This window comes from Stegodyphus dumicola, chromosome 1, assembly GCF_044657685.1.
Source record: "Stegodyphus dumicola isolate Sdum_Otavi_A_Nest chromosome 1, ASM4465768v1".
Classification (NCBI taxonomy): Eukaryota; Metazoa; Arthropoda; class Arachnida; order Araneae; family Eresidae; genus Stegodyphus; species Stegodyphus dumicola.
This window is the reverse complement of record NC_140768.1, coordinates 143,643,863-143,667,222: the sequence shown is the minus strand read 5'-3', so window position 1 is coordinate 143,667,222 and position 23,360 is coordinate 143,643,863. Positions and strand designations below refer to the sequence as shown.

Sequence of the window (23,360 nt, the reverse complement as noted above, 5' to 3'; positions counted from 1 at the left end):
AAGAAAAAAAATAAAGGGTTTTGTATACCCTTCGTCTGTATCCTGTCTACTTACTACAATTAGTGAACATAGCTTTAGTAAGCTCTCTGCTCTAGTCAGGTCATTGTATGTTTCCGAAGAAGGTTAGAAGAAACATATAACCTGATAATCTCATTAAAATTATTAACTCGTACTTGACCGGACGCAGTTTCCGCGTGCGAGTTAACCACGAATTCTCCTCTCCCCGCCCAATCTATGCTGGGGTGGCTCAAGGAAGTCTCCTCGCCCCCGCAATCTTTAACCTTTATATAAATGATATTTCTAAGGCCCCAAATATCGATCTTGCATTATACGCAGACGATACAGCCATCATTTCACAACACTCCAACACCCTCCAGGTAATCTCTCAATTGCAGAGTTACCTTTCGACCTTAGAACTCTGGCTCGGTCTGTATAAAATCAAAATTAATGTCGCAAAATGTGCTGCCACTATGTTCATCCGAAGAAACATCCCAAATTTACCTAACTTAATGCTCTTCGGTGAACCCATTCCCTGGGTCTCTTCTTACAAATATCTAGGTGTTTTACTAGACTCAAAATTAACTTGGCAGCCTCACATCCGCAAAATCATAGCGGGTGCGACAGCTGTCAAAACCGCCCTACGCCCCCTCTTAGCTAGTCATAGCGACCTGTCAACTGATAACAAAATCTTGCTCTACAAATCAATGATTAGGCCGGTTCTTACGTATGCGTGTCCCGTATGGGGCCCATGTGCACTGAGTAACAGAAAACATGTCCAAATTTTTCAATCTAAAATGCTTCGGCAAATTCTAAAAGCTCCGTGGTTTGTACGGAACGAAGAGATTCATAACGACCTCAAAATTATGCCCATTAATCGCTATATACAGCGACTTTCGGAAAAAGTTTTCAAAAATATTCAACGTGTTGCAAACCCTGTGCTTCATATGCTACCCGTATACGATCCTGCTGTTGCTTCTTCCCGAAAAAGGCCCAGAGCGGTTCTTAACAGGGAATATTCAGCTCTGCCATTTAAACGGGCTAGATATGAGCACACTGATAGCCACGTGAATAACTACCTCTCGTTCCTTAACCCCCCCCCGCCTCTAAAGTTCTTTAATGCACACGGCATTAACTCGAGGAACCTCCTGAACGTTTCTTTAATAAGAAACATCACAGTCAAATAGGACTGATTTAACATACTTTAATCTATCAAATGCAATAAAACTGAAAAAGATTTTTTTTAGCTGAAAAAGATTTCTTAAACTTTAACTTCTCTCTTCCTTTAAAAAGGAACTTTCTTAGGCGCTTAACAGCTTCCTTTTGGCTTTTAAAAACCGCATTGAATAGCGGTCAAAAATGAAACTTCTCCCTCCCAGCTGATCACTGACAGAACTACTTTTTCGACCTGTAAACAGGTTCCCCCCTCCCTCCCACCTTGAAGAACGCGCATCGGAATTCCCCTGCGTATTCTTCATCTAACGTATGCAAAGAAAATGATTATCAAGGTTCAAGGAAACTTCACCTTTTATTTTTCTAGTCAAAATTTTTCTGGCTGCCTCTATCTAAATTATTCTGGCCCTTTTTCGGCGCAAAATTAAGACCTTCTGAGTTTTTTGCTTTTTTTTTTGACTCAGTGTGAAGGCACTTACTCCAAGTCATTCGGCTTATCAAAATTTTTACCCTATTTGACAATACCCTCTTTCGGATGATTTAATTTCCTTTGAAGATGTGGAGGTAAAGGCGTAATTGCCTATGAACTCCATAAATTGCACTTCCTTGATCCTTGATCCTTGAGCCGTGATTGGCCGAGAGTTCGGCATTTATCCGCCATCCAAAAGGGCAAGACACGCCCCCGCCCATTTACCGCCCATCTCTTGAGTTCAGAATTCTAAGTTCCAGTTTTCTGGTTTTCAAGCAGCATCAATCGGGGTCAGTTTCTGGGAGGGTGACCTCCCACGTGACTGGCTCGTGACTGGCACGTGACTGAATGAACAGTTAGTATTCGGGCTATCCTACACAGGTCATCCGAAATTTCTTTCTCCGGCCCCTGCTTGGCGGATTCCATCCAAGATGTAGCAGTACAGGAGCAAAGTGCTTCTTTTTCTCTTTTTATCTCTCCAGCACACTTCTACCTCCACGAGAGAAAATTTCTTTAAGGTTTCTACTCTGTCAGGCCCCACATGGGATCACATCAGGAACTGGCAAGAGCAGGACTTTAATTTCCTGCTGAAAGCCAGTATAACCGCAAAGTTCCAAAGTTCTCAACATCAATTTTGTCACTTAGCCCACTCGTTTTCAAATATGTAAATAACACATTTTTATGCGTACATTACTTCACTTTCATTTGTTTATTACATGTTCAACACTGTATCCTATGCACATTTCATGTATTTTCATTTCTTTTGCATCTTCATAGCTCCATACACGTGATTATTACTCTTGTCTCAGGGGTAAGAGTTAAGTTACTTTGATGATTGGACTTTGTCACTATGGCCGATGGGCCCTCTTTTCCTTACCCGCTCCGATTTCCTGGGTGGGAACTAGCTGATAGTTGACATTCTGATTGTCCTTAGGGAATTAGATCAATATAGCTTATTAAAGCCCAACTGGGCTAATATAAGCATAAGCAATTAGCATTTAAGCACTCAACATCAGTTCCAGCCCCCGCGCCATGAAGGAAGGACGTCTCTTCAGCGAGCTGCCATATAATTGCTTATTCATCTTCTACAACTGCAATCCAAGATCTTCAACCAAAGTTATCAATCTGTTTACTTAAGAATCACATCTCCCGCAGATTCTAAAATCTGCCTAAGAATATTTTCATCGCGTTCCCATTTATTATTTGCACTCTCCTACACATAGCCACATGCCAATGAGCCTATTAATCGTAAACTCTTTCCTATCCGCTTTTTGCTTTAGTGTTTGTACTGTGTAAAAAAAAATTATAAAAACCAAAAAAAGTATAAAATATAAAATACAAAAAAATTATAAAAACCTAAAAACTTATAAAAAAAATTATGATACTTAAGTTTTTATTTTCTCACCTCTATCCCTAAACTTTCTCGAGCCTGTGGCTCCCTCTATTGAGCATCAAGTAAATCACTTATGCCAAATTTTTTCTATTTCTGCTCACTTTTAGTAATTCTGATGTGGAGGTACATGGTTTTGAACCATAGGCACTCCGAAAATTGCAAATCATTGGCATTGGGGTAGTTTATTGTCGTTTCGCACGTGCTTATTACTGAGGATGGCGGTAGGAAAAAAAAATCGAGTAAATAGTGAAATTTTTCGAAAAAATACGCTGCTGGATTTAGTAAAGAGTATGGAAAAAAGAGATTGGGAACGTGAATGGATATTTTAAACGCAGCCTTTTCAAAACTTCAGGTATGTGAAGAAACGTAAACATAATTTTACTTATTATCTTTTGCAAAATGGAAATTTTCTAAAAGATTACATGTTTGTAAACTATTTGTTAAGAGGAATTTTATGATTAAAATACATTATTTTGTCTGAAAAGGTTATGCAACAACGTCATAAGTCAAAGCACCGCGTACGCGTGTTTAATATTCCTAATGAATTTGAATCAAAAAAAATTTAATTTTTAGCAACCCATGATAATATCAATAATTTTATTTATTCAAGAATTATACCTATCACGTAGCTACAAATATGCTATGTATGGTAGATACCAATAAGCAGTGAGTAAAAATATAACAAACTTTTAACAAAAGTAATAGGAAGAAAAAAAAATTAAATAACTATAGGTTAAATCATAAAACATATTATCTTGCACACACACACACACACACACATATATATATATATAAACATATGCAGTGAAAGGAAATTGCAATACATATTCCTATTTATACCCCTTTTAAATCGATCCCACCAGTGACCGTGTGGTAAAATCGCTGAACACTGGTAGTTCCGTCCGAGGTCCAAATACTGCGAACGGGTTTGTTGCATTACCAACATATCTCTGATAACCAATATATCTGTCATTACCAACATATTTCTCGTAATTTCCAAAAGCATACAAAATTAAGGCATACAAAACTTGCTTTAAATAAACAACTATATGTATATATAAATGTATTATAAATATATTAATATATGCAGTGAAAGGAAATTGCAGTACATATTCCTATTCATGCCCATTTTAAGTCGATCTCACTAGTGGCCGAGCGGTAAAATCTCCGAACACTGGTACTGTAGTCCGAGGTTCGAATTCCGCGAACGGGCATGGACGCATGGGCGTCGTCACCAATGTATCTGTCATTACCAATATATCATTGGTAACTTCCAGAAGCATAGAAGGCACAGAAAATCTGTTTTATATCTGTTAATATATTTATACAGTTATATATATATATATATATATATATAACTGTATAAATATATTAACAGATGCAGTGAAAGAAATTGCACTACATATATATTTATACCCTTTTAAATCGATCCCACCAGCGGCCGGTAAATCGCTGAACAATAGAAGTTCGGTCCAAGGTTGTAATCCCGCGAATCGGGCTGGTTGCATGGACGTTTTCGTGGTTTTCCCCATGTGTTACGTGTATACGAGCTAGTTTTCCTTAGAATGTCCTCCACGAAGGCAACCCTTACTTTAGGCAGATAGCCCTCGAGGCTTTGCGGTAATTACATAAAACCAAAAATAAGCACTTTTTTGATCTGAATAAATATACACAAAACTGATGTAATATCTAAAAGTAGACCATATTAAAAAAATCTGATAACTAATTATAAATCTTGCATTATAATATTGACAACAATTTAACAGAAAATTATACAGGAATTTAACTTGATTTATACAGGAGATTCTAGAAACTATTGAAAATTGACATTGATATCGGTACATTTAAAACTACTTAAATAAATTTTTTAACTCAAAGCAATTTAATGTAAATGTTGAATTTAGGATGTGCATAGTTTGAATTATATACTGCATATTCTTTAATGCATGTCTAATGTATTACATTTTTATACACTACAAATTCAAATAAAAGTAGAGGGAAATACATTATAATTTAAAACATAAAATTTATAAATTACTCATCAAAACATGACATTAAGTACACTGACATATACATTAGTTTAAAAATTACAATTTTAAATTAAAAGTATGCACCCCTTCGTTATATGTGAAATAGAAAAACAACAAATATATTATTTTCACTAAAATTTAATTAAGGCATTGGTAATGTAGAATAAATAAATAATGTAGAAACGTCAACATCAAATGCGTTATTTCTATAGCGAAATACTCGAGTTTTTCACAAATCTTAAGAAATTAAAATATCTATTACGTACACCGTGACCTCCGCCGTCCTCAGTTTAGCTCTAAAACGACAGTCAGAAACTTAAACGGCAGCTGTCCAGCTGCCGGAAAAATTTCCGACGTGTCGATCTCTGTAATGATCGAGACGATGACACCAGACTCGCTCTCTGTCGAGTAGATTATTCGTGAAGATGGAAGAACTTTACTGTTATCGGGATCGGATTCAGAAATGTATGTATGATATGTAACGGCATAAAATGTTTTTTTTTTAATAAATGGCGGGCACCTGCCTATTGTAGAGGCACCTAATAGTGGTCACCGCTACCTCCTATGAAGGGACAGACAATTTTACATCCATGCCTTCTCCGGGATTCGGACCCGGGCCCTTTGTTATCGCAGTCAGGCTTCCCTAACCACTATACCGTCTGGGCGGCCACAGCATAAAATGTAAAAAATTAATTTAAAAGTAACTCACAAATATTTTATTATTTATAAATGCTCACTTTGCATTTGTATTCTCTTTTTGTAACAATGGATTTATTTTTAGAATTCAATGTTTTGTTTTAAAGAGCAAATTAGTTTTTCTTAGTAGAGTTGAAAAATAAAGGATTTGGAATATGAAAGTGACTAATAAGTATTGCTTATAGTTCGATAAAACACCGTTAAGGTAGTGAGTCTTTATCTGCATCTTATTATGTTGTCTCAGCTAAGAACGGACAACTGATGACCCGTAGCGTTCAACTTGTTTATCTAATATGACTCCCGAAAGAGAATGGATACCAAAGCATTCATGAACGCTGTAAATTTCCACAAGAACTCGACAGGTTTCGAAGATAAGTTGATGATTGCAATATACAATTATCTTAAGGAGAATCCTGATAAAAATGTCAATCTGCATTGTGAGATGGTGTGCGCCTAGATCAAAGAAATGAATGCATAACTGGATAACATTAAGTAAGTTATATCCGTTTTGCCAGTGCAGGCGATAAAATCGCCAGTAATGATGCCAAACCGAATATCCTCGCTCGTAAACTTTTCCGCCTCATTTTCAAAACAATTCGCAGCCATTTCTTATCATATTGATTGTTTCTTTCAATACTGGCATACAATTACATAGAATTTTTACCTAATAGTTCAATTTTATGCCAAAAGGCCATTTGCTGTAATTAAGTCAATTAGGATTCAATCATACGGCTCACCCGAAAATACAGAAAAGGAAAGGTCAAGGGTTAAATTCATCAATTCTAATGAGAATTTTTCAATGGATTAGCATTTTCTAGAATAGGAACTACTCTAATATGCGCCCTCAAGTCGCCAAACATTTTTGGGGAGAAACTCTACGCTACCATATTACTATCTAAATTTTTTGTCTACATTTCGAACTTTAAGCCTAAAATGTCTCTAAAAATTCGCACATGCAAAAACCACGTTTTGAACATACAATTTAAGCTAAAAATCCGAAAAAAAAAAAAAAAAAAAAAATTGTAGATAGCAAAAACGTAAAGTTTCTAACCAAAAATATTTGACAAGAATCCATGTACACAGCGATATGTTTTAACTTAAACAAACATCTACGAATGGCACAATCTAAGCAATGAACGAATCAACGAACTATTCACACCTCACTTTAAATTAACATAACAATAATAAATTTCAAAGAATACCAATCTGTTTAAACTTAAAAAACATCTTTGAATTGCACAATTTAGGAAACAAACGAATCTACGAACTACGCAAACCTCGTATCTTTTATTTAATAAATTAACACAACAATAATAATTTTGAAAGAATACCATGTACACAGCATTCTATTTCAACTTTAAAAAACATCTGCGAATTGCACAATCTAGACACTACGCACTAATCAACAAAATAAGCTAAAATAAATTTCAAACAATTAAAAAAAAAATAACGACAGAAATTCATATTAAAAAAAATGAACATAACATTCTACAAAATAAGAACAAGAATAAAATTTACCATGAATTAATGCTTTTTAAAACAGAAGAAATACCAATTCCATACCTCCTTTAACATGCCGCCACGTAATCACTATCGTATTTATATGACAGCCAGGCACACTATCCAGAAAATTCATACTATGGTTCACAAATAAATATAATCGCAAATCCCTACTTCTATCATGCACAGCCACTAAAAATAATCTCTCAGATCCTCTTTCCACACCTTCAAATACCCACTGCCTCTCGACAGGATGGCCACGATGATATTTCCTTTTGCGAAACTTCAATTCAACAACTTCCGCCATTTTATCTTCGCGAGCTCCAGCGAAAGATTTTTCAACGTCAACAGGGTTGCCATACAACACGCAATCGCGCCAAAAACCAGCGCAGAACACATATCGCCCCATTTGGTGAAATTAGGGCGTATATCAGAGTTGTACCCTAGAATATTTTCAAAATTCTAAATAACATATATTTTTTTTATAAAAAATGTATAAATTACATGTATAATTACTTACAGATTACAAACCCTACTATAAATATAGGTAAAATTATATGTATATATATATATTTAATTACGGAAACGAATTTTTTTTTTTAAATTTGGTATAGAGACATTATGTATTTTTTTGGAAGCAGGAAAGATGAAAAATTAGCAACTGCCTTCGCCGGGAGTCGAACGACGGACCTCTGGAATACCGGACCAGTGTGCATAACCACTACACCACGAAGACACGCTAGGAAAGCGGGAGAAATACCTTATATTACTCCCCTTTTTAAAGGGCGACTTTTTTTTTAAGGGGATCCAATCACTAAATCCTGGGTTTGGATATACCTCATCCAACACCTTTTTAGTTCGGGCGCCACTGTAGAGACATTAGGATTTTTTCGGGAAGCCGTAGAGATGAAAAATTAGCAAACGCCTTCGCCGTGAATCGGACCACGGACTCTGAAATACCGGCCCAGCGTGCAGAACCATTTCACCACCAAAGCACGCTAGGAAAGCGGGAGAAATACCTCATAAGAAATTTTTTTCTCCTAATTACAGGACAGAATATGTTTTTCAATCGCGCGATCTGTTATTGATATTGAATTACAGTCGTGCGATAATTTCGCAGTAAAAATAACTCTCTGATGACTATCCAAGATTCTAGAAACTTTGGTCTTATATAGAGATGGTCGTCTTATAGAAATAATGCTTAGTATCAATATTTATTTATAATCTCAGAACTTATGGTCACTTTCAGAAGTGGTCGTTTGAGAGGCGATATTCTATATATTTATTTACTGATACTCTCAGATTCCAAAATTTGTTTATATTCTCAGAAATATTGGATAAAAGTTGGTCGCCACATACATGCAAAATTTTACATTTCATTAAAAATGAATTCATCATTATTTAACTATTTACCTATTAATTAATTAATTAGATAAAGAAAAAATTATGAAATAGTACTGTTTATTACGGAATAATGTAGGAAGTTCTGCAGAACTATATTCTTTCGCGTCTTTGCACATTGTATTCGGCAAACTACTAGTTCCTCGTATTCTTCCGCAAATCCGTAAACGTCTTTCTGATTTGAAATGAAATCCAAAATCGCTGCGCCATGAGGTTTACTTGTATGGATATTTTTTGTTTCACGAACGGTAAGTTCACTTGCAATACTTGTATGTTTACTTCTTTTGCTTTTCGAATTTATGTCATTTTGACAGTTAAATGTGTTAACTATCACAGCTTTATGAATTGTTATCATTCTGTCGTGAATTACGTGTATATCTAAATGGCAGGTTGTCTTTTCAAATATCTAATTTGCCCTCCTATCCAAATGTTTATGACTGAATTTTTTTAGTCGAGTTTATGCTTCAGTTTCAAAATAATATGTGTGCTCATATTGCTTATTATTTTATTGCAGCAATAAATTTATGTTAAATAGTTTGAACAATTGTATAAAAATAAGAGTTTGCATTGTTTTGTCCAAAATATGTATGGTTGAAACACTATCTTTTTGGGGGTACTGTTCTGTTATCGGGACCAGAATCGGAAATGTATGAACCTGTGTTTGTAAGTATGTGCATAGATGTGTATATGTAGACACACACACATACAAATATACAAGCATACATAAATACATTTCTGAACCCGGTCCTGATAACAGAACGGTATTTTTTTTTTTTTTTTTTTAATATTTTATAAAAGGATTAAGCATTTTTCAAACTGCATATCATTTTAAGATTCGACTTGCAGGAAGACAAAATATAGTCATTCAATCAAATGCTTATGATTGCTTTTAACATTTTCTCATAAATATTGTTTGCATTTTTATTGTATTTTAGATACTTTAGTTATGTAAAGTGAACATGAGAATATTAGGAAAGCTGAAGAATATGAATAGCTACCATACCATTGTTTTAGAAACCAATGCACCATTATTATATGCTGGCTTATTTTATAGTTATATGCAGTTTAGTTTTATGTTCATGTTACTGTAGTACTGTTATTATAATAAAAGTATTGATAATGTTTGTTGAATCTTGCAAGTTGTCTAACATTCAGAATTATTACTACCGAATTTTACTGATAGGTTTTTTTTGAGTTGACATAATCTGTGTGATAAATAAAATAAACTGGTGTTTAAATTATATGCATTTCTCATAATGTTTCATTGAAAGTGAGATGGAAATATAAATGCTATCCAGAAAAGTGAATTCTTTTTGCTTGAAATAACAAACTGTACTAAATGATTAATGTTTATATCATTTTAGAAATGCCAATATTAAAGTTTCTCCCCCTTCTCTTCTTTGATTTTGAAATAATTTATAATAAAATAATATATGCATAAGTTTAATTAATGTAAAGTGCCATTCAATAATATAATTTATTTTTACTGATATTTTTATATTTCTTACCTGGGTTTTCATTTGGTGTTAGAAAGAGGAAAAGACTGTAATGTTTTAATTAAGAAAATAATTAAAACATTACAGTCTTTTAAATAGCACAATAAAAGTTTATTGAAGCAATCAGTACTGTGTGATCGCCAGTGATTGAGTAATGTTACAATGCATTGTTAATAAGGAAATTTGCTTATCTTTGTGTTATAGTTTTTATTTTGATACAAGCTGAAATTTGAATTATTTCATGAATCATTAATCAGGCCAATATATATAACCTACAAATTTTCATACAAAATTATTTCTTTAAGCATATTATAAAGAGCTTATTTAATTTTATTATTTGTACAAATTTTAGACAAAAATAGCATGTAACAGTTAAAGATTTATTGAAGCCTACTTGTTACTTGTGGTAACAAAGAAGTGTGAAAGATATCGTCACATTAGCGAACATGACGATCATTGATGCTTAGTTTAGTAATTTAATAATATACTGAGAAATGCTGGGAACTTTCAGAAATGGACATTTCGGAAATGATGGGCTTCATAAGAAATTTACATGGTTTTATTATTTATTTTTTAGTTAAGAATGGATTTTAGATGTTCATGTGAAAGAATTCTGTTTAATTATATGTGAAGGAATTGTTATAAGTTTGGCATTTAAAAAAATGAATTAATAGTATGCAGTTATCTTTTTATTATACATATATTACTATATATTTCTAATTCACTATGTAAATGTCAGTGCTAAACAATTGATATACTATTGTCAGGGCAATCTTTTCTTATACATGAAAAATTCTGGGCTAATCTTTGGAATATGGTAACAGGTAGTTTGGCGACATTTTGGTAAGGCGATAAAGGTTACTAGCTAGGACTTTAGCAGTGTACATGGATAAAGTCAAGAGTGTGCGCAATGCCATTTTTGTGCAATTCTGGGATGTTTTTTTAAATGAAAATAGGTCGACGTGTACATGGATGATACCGTGTATGTGCAATTCTTAAAAACGCGGCAAGCAGTGGGCGATTCTGCACTTTCTCCCAATTTCGCACCTAATCTTCGTCATGATTAAGCACTTTTGGGTTGATCTTTACAATATGGTAACTGGTAGTTTGGCGACATTTTGGAGGCGATAAAGGTTACTACCTGGGACTTTGGTAATAATGTGAGCAGTACTCAGTTCCGATTACGCATCATTTTGTGTGAGGGAAATGAGAGATCATGGGATATGTCATGTGATATTAATGGACGAATTACGGTTCTTTAATCGGAAAAGGGGGGGAAATAGGGAAAAAATCTGGAAATTTTGTATTTGGCTTTATTCTGTGTTGTGTGAAACAGTGTTCGTGAATTTTTGGATCCCATGGCCGTAACTAAAGCGAATTCGAAATGGCTATTTATGTATGTATTAATTTAATGTATGTGCTCATTTATATTTTAAGTAGTGTTTTTGAATTTAATTATATTTTAATTAAATGATAGTTATTTTGTGAATTTTATGTTTGTAGGAATTTGGTATACGTTTTAGTTGAAGTAAACGTGCATGGAAATAATTTAAATATTTGATACTAAGTATTTGTAATGGTTGCGGTATGAATTCGTTGGTGACGTGTATAATGTAATAGATGATTTAGAGGTAAAAGTTTTTGGATATTTTATTTATTTTATATGTGTAAATGTTCATATTTGGAAAGGGTAAATACTTTTTCGCGATCAGGTAATTTCATATATGTTCTTTTTACCGGGTTTAAAGATTGAGAAAATTGTCATGTATTTTCGTGAAATTTTTCTAATTTATGAGAAAAAAGCTGTGTACATGGATATAGTGAAGAGTGTGCGCAATGCCATTTTTGTGCAATTCTGGGATGTTTTATTTAAGTAAAAATAAGTCGGCGTGTACATGGTTTATGTGTATGTGTTATTTTGAAAAACGTGTAAGGAGTATGGCATTGTGCACTTTTTCCCAATTTTGCAGTGAATATTTGTCATGATTAAGCAGTTTTGTTAGATAAAATTTCTAGCATAAGTGTAATTCGGCTAGTAGATTGTTGGAAGAAGTGTTCAGTAGATAAAAAGAAAAGAAACATGTCTTTACTTCGTGGAGACAAAATGGCGGCGGGGAAAAAAAAATAGAGGGTTGCTGTAAGAGAGTTGGTCGCCAAATTTTCGCCAAAAAACGCCAAGTTACCATAATGTAAAGATCAACCCACTTTTGTTCTATAAAAGTTCTAGCATAAGCGTAATTCGGCTAGCAGATTATTGGAAAAAAATGTCGAGTTAAAAAAAGAAAATGCCTTTACTTCGTGAAAACAAAATGGCGTCCAAACAAAAACTAGCAGGTAGCTGTAGCAGGGTTGGTCGACAAATTTTCGCCAAAAAATCTCCAAGTTACCATAATCCAAAGATTAACCAAATTCTGATACTTTCTGATCATCTGCCCACACAGCTTTAACTTATGCTAAAACTGCAAAAGTATGTACACGATAATAGCAAACTATGAATATGCATACCACACACATGTATTTACATGCTTTATATTTAATCTTTATTTCTGAATAGTATTCCGTTGGATGAAAAATATGTGAATATTGACCCAATATATATATTTTGTGTGTGCATCCTAAAATTTCTTGTTTCTTATAAAGTGCTTATTTTAATTACTACTTTTGAACAGAGCAGTAGATATGAACCATAAACTAACCATTTTGCCAATTTTCACAGCTTTGCAGATAGTCAGAAAGCACCAAAATTTGTAATACTGTTAAGTTTAAATGATGTTCTATACTTTTGTGTTAATTTTTCTATTCTAATTATTCTATTATTGTGTTATCAAACTTTCTGTAGGAATTTCAACTGGTTAAGATGTTATTACCATGTGGAGAAGAATTTGGTTTTGAAGCTTGAAAAAATTGCAGCTGAAGGATTTTGTAGAAGGTCAGTCAAACTGGTTTTAGTTAATTATAATTTAATTTTGGGTGAAGAATTCTCAAATTTATTTATCATAAGTGTCTAAAGGTCTTCTAAATTAAATTCTGCTTGTTTTTGAAATTTTTCATGACATTTATTCTTTGATTATTATTATTATTATTATTATTATTTTTGTAAATGTACTAATTTATGTCCAGGCACATAATGTTGCATTTAATGCCATACCTTAAATATTATAAAATGTTAAAATAATAAATTTCACTTAAAAATGTGGTTGTGACAGTAAATTTTCTGTTACATTTAATCATATCTATAAACACTGGTATACATCATTTTTCAATAACCTATATATTATTTTGTGCATTTCTTTTACAACCGAGATCTCGCATATGACTTGCTTTTCAAACTGATAACATGGTGTAATGTAATCTAATGGTTAAAGTTTACTATGGAACGGGCCAAATTTAATGAATTATTCTTTGATAGAAATTTATTCATGTGTTCAGTGTGCCTCATCTCTTTAAATTGCTGAAGTACATTTTATGTACTTGCATTTAGGAATTTTGACTGTATTAGTGTAATTTTGCTTCAGTTATTATAACATGCAAGGGAAAAAATTCATACATAGCTCCGTATTTAAAATTAGTTAAAATCCTTAATAAAGAGGGACGTTTTGTTGTTTTTAAAGACGATAGAGTTTAATTCAAAAATATGCCACATTAAGGGTTACTTTTTAAACTAATTTAAAATTTTCATTACTTTAACATGTCCAATAATTGTTATTTGGAATGTTATTTTAACTCAGATATTGTAATAATATCAAAATTCCTTACTTTTTGATAGGTAATCTAAATGTAAAACAAGCAAAGAAAAAATTAAAATGTAGAAGTATATTTATTTCATAGCTCTAACAAATAAAAACAACACGAGCACTTTTTACTGTCTATCTGCATAGTGTGGTGCATGTCCCGTAAGACTGAGATTTGTATGGTCAAATCCATGTTTCAGTTAAAGGAAATGTATGCACAGTCTTCTCATTTTCACTTCGATTAAGGATTCTGTATATACTAGCATAAGAAATATATTAGTTAATGCAGTGTTATACATCAATATTTATAGACAATTATTGTGGCTATGTTTATTATAATCTTGTTCACTGTAATGGCTGGAGTGCCTAAACCATCATGCTGTGTAAACAAAACTCAAATCTTCATCTCTGCATACTGCTCCACTAGTGTTTAAACCACTGAAATGGTGATTATGGTAGAACATCTTTGGTAAAAATTTACTCTACTGTAACCCTTGGCGAATTATTTCTTTTTTTATATCAAGATCGGCACCAATTTCAAGATGGCCGCTACACAAAACCAAAATAAGAAGTCAAAGACATACACAAACTCGGTGTCCATGTACACATCGACCTATTTTAACTTAAAAAAAAAAAAAAAGAGAACTGCACAAACTAGGCATTGTGCACTGCCTTAACTTTGTCCGTGTACACATTGATCTATTTTCACTTTAAGAAAATCAGAAAGTTAAAAATATCATGCTTACCAGAAAAAAATTTGCCACTGTCTTAACACACAGAGACGACCAAAAATACACAAACAAAGAGGAATAAGTTACCAAAAATACATATTTCCTAACATAAAAACATTAAACAACAAATCTTTTGGTGTTACTTTGGTAGACGGTTGCACGGATTTTGGCGAGTTTTTGGCAATTTTTCTTTTGGCGAGTAATACGACTTATGGTAAACCCATTGGTGGATAAGTTATTTATGGTAACCGATACTTTGTTGACATTTTATTTAAAAAATAATGCGTGTTATTATGCATAAATTCTGTGTTTTAAATATTATTTATGGCTTCTAAATATTAAAAATCAATTTAATTTTGCATTTTTATTTGAAATAAAAATTTTATTCTTTATCATATTTTATGAAATTTTATGCTGTGGATGATGTAATCAGTGACGTCGCCTTACTTTAAAAGTAATTGGTTTTAATATCTATAAATTTAATCTAATGTTTTAAACATTATATATGGCTGTTAAATATTAAAATACAATTTAATTTTGCATTTCTTTTTTAAAATGATTTTATTATGTATGATTATTTAAATAATTTTAATTCTAGGCGTGATGTAATCAGCTCTCTGATTGGTTTTAGAATATTTGTGCATTAATGAGCTGTAATCAGCTCCCTGATAGGTTGCTGAAAATTTGTGCATTACCGAGCCATTTTAAAATTTAATTCATATCTTCGAATTCCTTCAAAAATGTCTCCTTCAAAGATGAATGTTGTTTTTGATAAGGACCAAGAATTTTTGGTTTCGGAATCAAAAAATTGTCCTTTGAGACCTTATTTTTGCCAGCCTGGCTTTCCTAATCAAAGATTTATTTATAAATTCTTACAAGGGTCAGAGGAAATTCATTTTAAATTTTTGGAGGAAACGTCGCTAATTGTTTCTTCAATGAAGTGCGAAAATGTAGATCACAGATGAATACCGTTAAAAGAGCCGATTCTGAGACGGTCGTATATGATATAGTGGTCATGTTGGAAGAAATAACCGCTGTAACGGTAAGAAAATTATTACACATTCCTCCTTTTTTACCGACATTAAACTGATTGCTGTCATTTTAGCTCTAGTGTACGAAGCGTTCTTATTTACTTATTTTAAAGTATTTAAGTAATATTTTAATTCTTTTAAACGTTGGTATGATGGTTTTTAATTCGATATTCAATTTACGTAATATTTTAATCCAATTAAACGTTGGCGCAATGTTTTTATAGTGGTATTTTTATTCTATTTCTATGCTATATGAAAGTAATAATTTAACCTTTCTTTAGTATTTTATACTCGTAGTAAATGTATTTATTCTACATAATATAATATATATATATATATATATATATTATGTAGAATAAATACATATAACGTATTTTAACGTAACTATATAACGTATTTTAAAGTATTTAAATTTAATAATATTCTAATTCTTTTAAATGTTGGATGATGTTTTTTATTTCGATATTCAATTTCAGTAATATTTTAATCTAATTAAACGTTGGCACGATATTTTTATAGCGGTGTTTTTATTCTCTTCTTTGCTATATGAAAGTAATAATAACCTTTTATAGTCATAGTAAATGTATTTATTTACACTTGCCTGCCATCTTAAAAAAAGACATTTTCAACAAAAAAATTAATCCATTATTTCTAACGATATTTATTTTTTTTTTTTAAGTTTCGAATACTTTACTATGCGTAAAAACAGCGTTTTTCAAGATGGCTGACGTTTGTAGAAATCGCGCCAACGTAAATCGCCAAAAATCCGTGCAACCGTCTACCAATGTAGCACCAATCTTTTAACAAAAATTAACACACAGAGATGAATAAATAAATAAAACATCATTTTTTTAACATACCTTTTTTTTCACATGCATACGTTTAGGCTTCCCACCACCATCTCCTCCATCCTCCAGGTAAGCAATTAAATTTTTCGTCTCTTAGTCACCTCAGACATACTCAAACGATTGTACCCAGACCAAAATAATAGCATGTTCAAAATACAAGACCATACCACTTCTGTGTAACCAAACACAGCAATTGAAAAGAATGGTAAGAACCAAAAACCTGGGTCCGTACAAAAGGTTTACTATTACAAAAAAATAGCCCAAAACTAAATTTATCACAACACGTTGGCAATATTTGCAGAAATAACTCCTTTTTATTGACAAAAAAAGTCCCCCCCCCCAAAGGCTACTTTCGCCAACATTATCAACATTAGGGTTACCGAAAAACTTATTTGATGCAATGGGCTTCCACATTTCACAAACAACCAATACCACTTTGCGATTTTTTTTCAGACAGAAACCAAGGTGTACCATACAGTAAAGATTAGCTACATCTTCATTTACTACTGTTACAACATAAAATATACTTCTTTGGTAGATTTCTGCAGTTAAATTCAAAAGTTTAAAATTGCGTATTGCTTATCATGATCAGATTTTATTTTCTGCACGTAGCTAACAATTACTTATGTGTTGTCAGATAAATGTTACTAGATGCAGTTAATTATTTTTTACTTGCCAATCTCATGAGACAAGTCTTTTTGGCTCCTGCAAGACTTTACTTTGTGTTGCAAAATAAATTCATTCTCACTCTTTTTGGACTTGCCTACACATTAAATTTAAAATAGTTTTATGAATAGGTAAGATGTGATTATCATAATTTTGTTTCTCTCTTTATCTTGGCAAGTTTATATGTTGATTCGGTATCCAGGTTACCTACCAGTGGCTGATTCATAAAACTGCTCATATGTTCAGCTGGTGGTTTGAGTTTATTTTCTGCCATAAAAAATTTTAAAAGGCATCCCCCATGTTTATTTTACTATAATCAAATAATCGCTACTCTGTTTATAGGTACTAAATGTTAAAATATTTTAAATGCTTCCTTTAATTTGCATTCTAATAGTCATTTGTTTAAATTTAATTATGAATTATATTCACATATAGTAATTGTGAGCGTTTTTCTTTATTTTAGGTGCTGTGAAAGGCAATGGCAGAGATCCAGTTTATCAAGAGTTCTTATATACATAAGAATACATGGATATAAGATTGTTTTTCATGAATTTCAGAAAAGATTGAATTTCAGGATTGCTTTTCAGGAATAAAGAAAATGTGATAAATTGGATTAATAAAAACTATTTTGAATTTTGAAAAGTGTTTTTCCTTTGTTAATCATAATATAGTGCCATAAATTTCTGAATGTGTTTATTTTTCATCCAAATAAATAGGTTTACAAAAATTTGTCATAGTAAAAGATATTGCAGGATTTAGCATAATTATAAATATTTATTGTAACAGATTTAGCTGAACTACTTTTTTAGTTTCTCTGCAGATGAAGTCACAAAGGGTAAGTGGTTAGATATTTTTCTGTATTCGTCATTAAGTAATTTTATCTGGTAAATTACCATTACTTATATACTAAAGGTGAAAGAATAAGCTTTCCTTGAAAATACAAAAATTTTTAGGCATTTAAAAAAATTGGTATACATAAAAAAGTTCTCAAATTGTCACATATGCGAAACTGAAAATGTTATATATGAAATAGTTCAGAAATATAAATATTTTCACTATTTTTTAACTATAATTCACAGCTTTTGTTATATATAATCACAGTTTAAGGTAGCAGTGCTTTTCTCACTGTGATTTCTCATGTATTTTGATTCATAAATACACATACATAAATCCACGTATTATGATTTCTCTTTTGAGACCGAATAAAAAATGAACTAAACATTCTCGTTGACATTGAGAGTTGAATAAAAGCTCACCTCAGAATAAAATGAAAATAAATTTATGGAAAATTTTACACAGCATATATTGAGCAGAAAGAGTAAACTGAATATACTTAGAAGTATTAATAATTGGTAGAGTTGATTGCAGAATAAAGTGCCTTAATTGCATGGTAAACAGTAGATCTTTTGGAGTTTTTCTATGTTGCATAAAATGCAGATTTAAATTTTTGATATTGATTGTCATATAAATGGCAATTACTGTTTTATTTTGTTCTGAAATGAATGGTTAGTAATAAAATTCTGGATGAGATAACCTTTAACATGCGCTAGAATTTACAAAGTTTAATTTGGTGCTGATTTCAACTGGTAAATTTCATTTTACTGAATTTTGCATAAAATAATACCAACGAACCATTGCAAATTATTTTCAGAACTTTTTTTGTTAATCCAAAAGGGCTATTAGTCTGGAAATGTGACTTCAATCGTAAACTTGTTTCGCTTTTCATTCAAGTCTTGCCATTTGGCAAAATTTAACATATTTACCTTTAAATTCTAATCTATTATTGATTAACAAGCCAAGCTATTTAAAAGCAATACACACAGTTCTTAACAATGCTTTTTTAAATTTTTAATCTGATTGATTTAAAATGCATTTAATTCCTGATATATCTAATTGAAAACATTTAATATTTTTACATAGATACATGATAAATTTCTTCATTCTTCAAATATAAAGAAGATGTGTAACTTTCTGGAGTCAGTATCTTATAAAATGTTTTGCTATTTCCACTGCCTCATCTGTATTGATAATCTATGCATTCATAAACTTTTACCCTTTTTGAGTGACTTCTAAAATCTGAGGCCTTTCAGATTTTTTTTCTTTTAATTGTGTGAGCAGAAAGATAGAATTTTAGAAGAGCTTCTTGAGTTACCTTTTGAATGATGTAAAGAATTGTTAACATAATGTCAAATTTTTACAACTAAATATTAAATATATAAAAAAGCCTGCAATTCTCAAGTTACAAAAACATATTTATTTATTCTGAGGTTAGGAATTGATTTAGTTTTAAAAATACAATTTATTCCTTTTAACAATTTCCCAACAATGTCATCAAAACACTATAAATTCCTTACATGTTTTAAAGAAAGATGATTCATTTATGTAAAGATTATTAAATGGCTAATTTTATTATTGAATTTTTAATTCAAATTAACTGAAATTAGAAAGTGATTTTGTAAAATAATTTACTTATGAATGATTCAATTTGAGGATTATTGGATGTTTAAAAATGATCAAAAGATTTTTAATATCTTAAAAATAAAAGCAAAATTTTAAGTTTTAATATTTTGTATTAATAATTCATTTTAATTTCCTTGCTCAGTTTTAATATATTCACAAATTCAGATTTAAAAACAAAATTAGTTGTATAAATATTTTCAACATTTCTGATTTTTCCATAGTAACCATAGGAGAAGGATTTGAGACTATCAATGTAAAATAAGTAGGTTTTAGATCATCACACCTTCACATACTTTCACTGGAAGTTTCCTCTGTACATATACTGGGATGTGACACTAAGCAGTTGAGAGTATGTATTTAAGAGGTTAAAAGGATATTGTACCTAGTGTTTCAAATCCTGATAACATCCCATACGCTGTCGGTGGGACCTAGATAGGATGTCCTAAGGATATACTGGGATGTGACATTAAGCACTCAGGAGGATGAGTTTAGGAGGAAACTGGGATATTACGGGATGCCCTGAGGATGTAGTAAGTAGAACTTTAAATCCTAATAACATCCCATACGCTGTCGATGGGACAGAGATAGGATGTGTTTAGGAGGTTAGTGGGATGTCCTGAGGATGTAGTAAGTAGGAGTTCATATCCTAATAACATCCCGCACGCTGCCGATGGGACTTGGTTAGGATGTCCTGAGGATATTCTGGGATGCGACATTATGCACTCGGGAGAAGGTGTTTAGGAGGCTCGCGGGATATTCCGGTATGTCCTGAGGATGTGCGCATATCCCGCGAGCAACATCCTCGGGATATCCCAAGGATGTTTTTGTGCTATCTCCATAACACAAGACATCCTCAGGATATCCTATTTAAGTCGCAATGTCCCGGGAAGCAGTTAGGATATCCTGAGGATGTAGATTCTCAGATATCCTGAGGACTTCTTAAGTCAACATCCTGAGGATATCCTATTCAAGTCTCAATGTCCCGGGATATATGAAGATCTCCTCAGGATGTTGATTTTCAGATATCCTGAGGACTTCGTAAAACAACATCTTAAGGATGTCCTGTTCAAGTCGTAATGTCCCGGGATATATGAAGATCTCTTGAGGATGTTGTTTCTCAGGTATCTTCAGTACTTACTTTTTATGGAAGCTCATATCTGAAAATATTAAAGTAAAGTAACCTTGTACCACACGCAAGTCATGTTATAAAAATCGAAATCTTACTCTATGGATTACCTATTCTGCATATGAAAATTTAATTGTTATGCTTACACACTTATTTTTGTCTTGTATATGTTGGCTGTAAGTATTAAGTAATAATATTTTCAAATTTTTGTTGTTGTTTCACAGTGCCTAGTGATCAGAGTACTTTCTTACAAATTATAGGCACGTGTTTTCAGCCGTTTTGAGTTTCATATTGAAAGTGTGTTTACGATTAAATTCTAATTGCTACATAATATATTTTGTAAACATTATTTTAGATACTTTTCTAATATCTTTGAACACAAATATTATTTACGTTACAGGTTAGCTCAGAAAATCTTTCACGAAGACATTTATCCTATGAACAGATGGGCATGATGTACATCCATGCCTTATCTGGCATTCGAACTTGAGCCCTTCTGTACGGCAATCACTCACTAATCACTTACTCGTCTCTGAGGCACTAATCAGAAATATCAAGTTATAAAAGTATTCTATTAAATTCATCGACAGTTCTTAGCATAGAAATAACTATACTTTGAAACTGCAAAAGAAAAAAATACTTTTTGATCTGTTACACTATTATATTAGTAATGAATGATGTTTAGTGCTATGCAGTAATGAGTAACAATAACTTTTTTTTTTTTTTAACAAGCGAAATTTTAGTTTACAGACGCAGTTAAAAACTAGTCTGTACGAGGTTTAAGTTGCTTTCATTTGAATTTATAAACAGAAGAATAATTTTATTGGGCTAAAAAATTAATTGCAGTTTCTTCGTTCATTTTCTGGTAAGTTTTTTTAATAATGAGAATTAGTCTTTCAAAGCGACTGAGGTAAGAAGTAACTTAATTTTACCTCTCTGTAATAGGAAAATGAGGTTTAAGAATGGGAAGAACTAACATTAAGTTCTTACTCTCCTCAAACCTCACTTTGACCACTGTTTAACCATACAAATATTCGGTCTTTGCTAAACAAAGCGCGAAAAAAATATATCCAGCTCTCTGCAGTCTTGTACGTTATGCCGGCAATGCTACATGATTCCTCATAATTTAACAATAATTACTGCTTTATTAATTTATTTGTAACATCCAGAAAATGCAGTAAACACGTTTCTTCAAGGTATATAACACAAAACTAAATGTTATGAAAACTCAAAATTAGATAACGGATTAAATAGATGTTCAAACTTTAAATTAAAATGATTTAATTTTTTAATTAAGCGCGTTCTTTAAACTCAGCAGTTTTATTACTTTATTTTATACTATAAATAACAATTGAAGGTGAAAATCTTAAAACTTTGTTTCCATCATTATCATTGCACATAAAACTGCTTCTCAAATTTTCTTTGCTTTTGAGAAACCGAGCTCCGCTTAGAATGTAACACCTTTTAGCACTTTTTCTGTAGCCGATGCCCCAAGAAGATTTCTCTTTTGTTAATGTGGCAGATTTATGTGTTAGACCTTCCGTTCTTTGTATCCTCCTACAACTGAAACCATGGAGGTAGGAACCATGAGGGAAACATCCCTTCACAACAAAGGACGCAGAATGCCCCCCAACGGTTTTAATTGCTCCGTAATAGTGATATCCTTAAAGAACCCCACAAAGCGGAAAGTACACGTACTTACCATGGAGGGAGGAAGGGCCACCAGATGGAGTGTTCTTTGTTTACATTCAGAAGCTCGCTTGACAAGATTCTGATAGTATTTCGACACACGATAGTTTCATAGAAATCGAAAAAGGGACACTTTCGCATGAAAGAAACATTCATAGTGTGATTGCTATTCATATATAATAGCAATTTGTATAGTTTAGTGACATTTACGCAAAAATCACATCTTGGTTATTTTTCGATAACTAACAACAGCGATTTTGATTATGAATTTGTTTTATAAAATTATAAGCTGTTGCACTACAAAAATATAGATTTTAAGAAAAATATTATGCTTAAAGAATGAAAAATACCTTACGGTACATTTAAAATTGTATACGTCTTTCGATACCCTTGATAGAGTAATCGCTACTTTTATTTTATTTTCCAAACGTCAAAATGTTTTAAATAAAACAAATTTTTTTCACATCCATATATTATTGTAACATGTACCTTTTAAAATTTTTTAGAGGAGAGGCTTTACTGCTGCTCATTTTAAACCCATCGTTTTAATTTTATATATCTGAAAAATAATCACTTTGGGCTTACACGTTTAATAAATATAAAATTACGTATGTTAAAATATTTGTAATTAGGCACATAGGTCAGATTAAGTTTTTATTAAATAGAGTAACGCATGCAAGGGCTATCTGCCTAAAGAGAGAGATGCCATCGTGGAGGAATTTTGAAGAAAAACTGACCTTTGAGTGGGTATTAAAAATAATACTTATAATTTTCATTCAAATTATATTCATATATATATTTTTTATGTAAAACTTTCGAATGTATGCTAAATTAGTGTAAATTACTTTACACGAAAAATATAGTGAATGCACAGAAATTAAAGATTTGCACATGCCGGAAATGAAAAATAGGAAATATGTATG

At 31.9% G+C, this 23,360-nt stretch overlaps 1 protein-coding gene and 1 long non-coding RNA gene across 2 annotated transcripts in view; one reads left to right on the top strand and one right to left on the bottom strand.

The window, feature by feature from the left end:
* Positions 1-7,577, bottom strand: part of LOC118203465 (ATP synthase subunit b, mitochondrial-like) — an 80,752-nt gene extending 73,175 nt beyond the window's left edge. The window contains exon 1 of the mRNA XM_085821525.1: positions 7,322-7,577. Within this exon, the coding sequence (XP_085677651.1) occupies positions 7,322-7,565 (244 nt within the window). The 5' untranslated portion in view covers positions 7,566-7,577. The remainder of the gene's footprint in view (positions 1-7,321) is intronic.
* Positions 7,578-8,827: 1,250 nt separating this feature from the next.
* On the top strand, positions 8,828-17,798 carry LOC146999289 (uncharacterized). The gene is made up of 3 exons (XR_015039620.1): positions 8,828-8,907; positions 12,995-13,084; positions 17,626-17,798. It is a non-coding gene; the product is annotated as an uncharacterized LOC146999289 (long non-coding RNA).
* Positions 17,799-23,360: the final 5,562 nt, after the last annotated feature.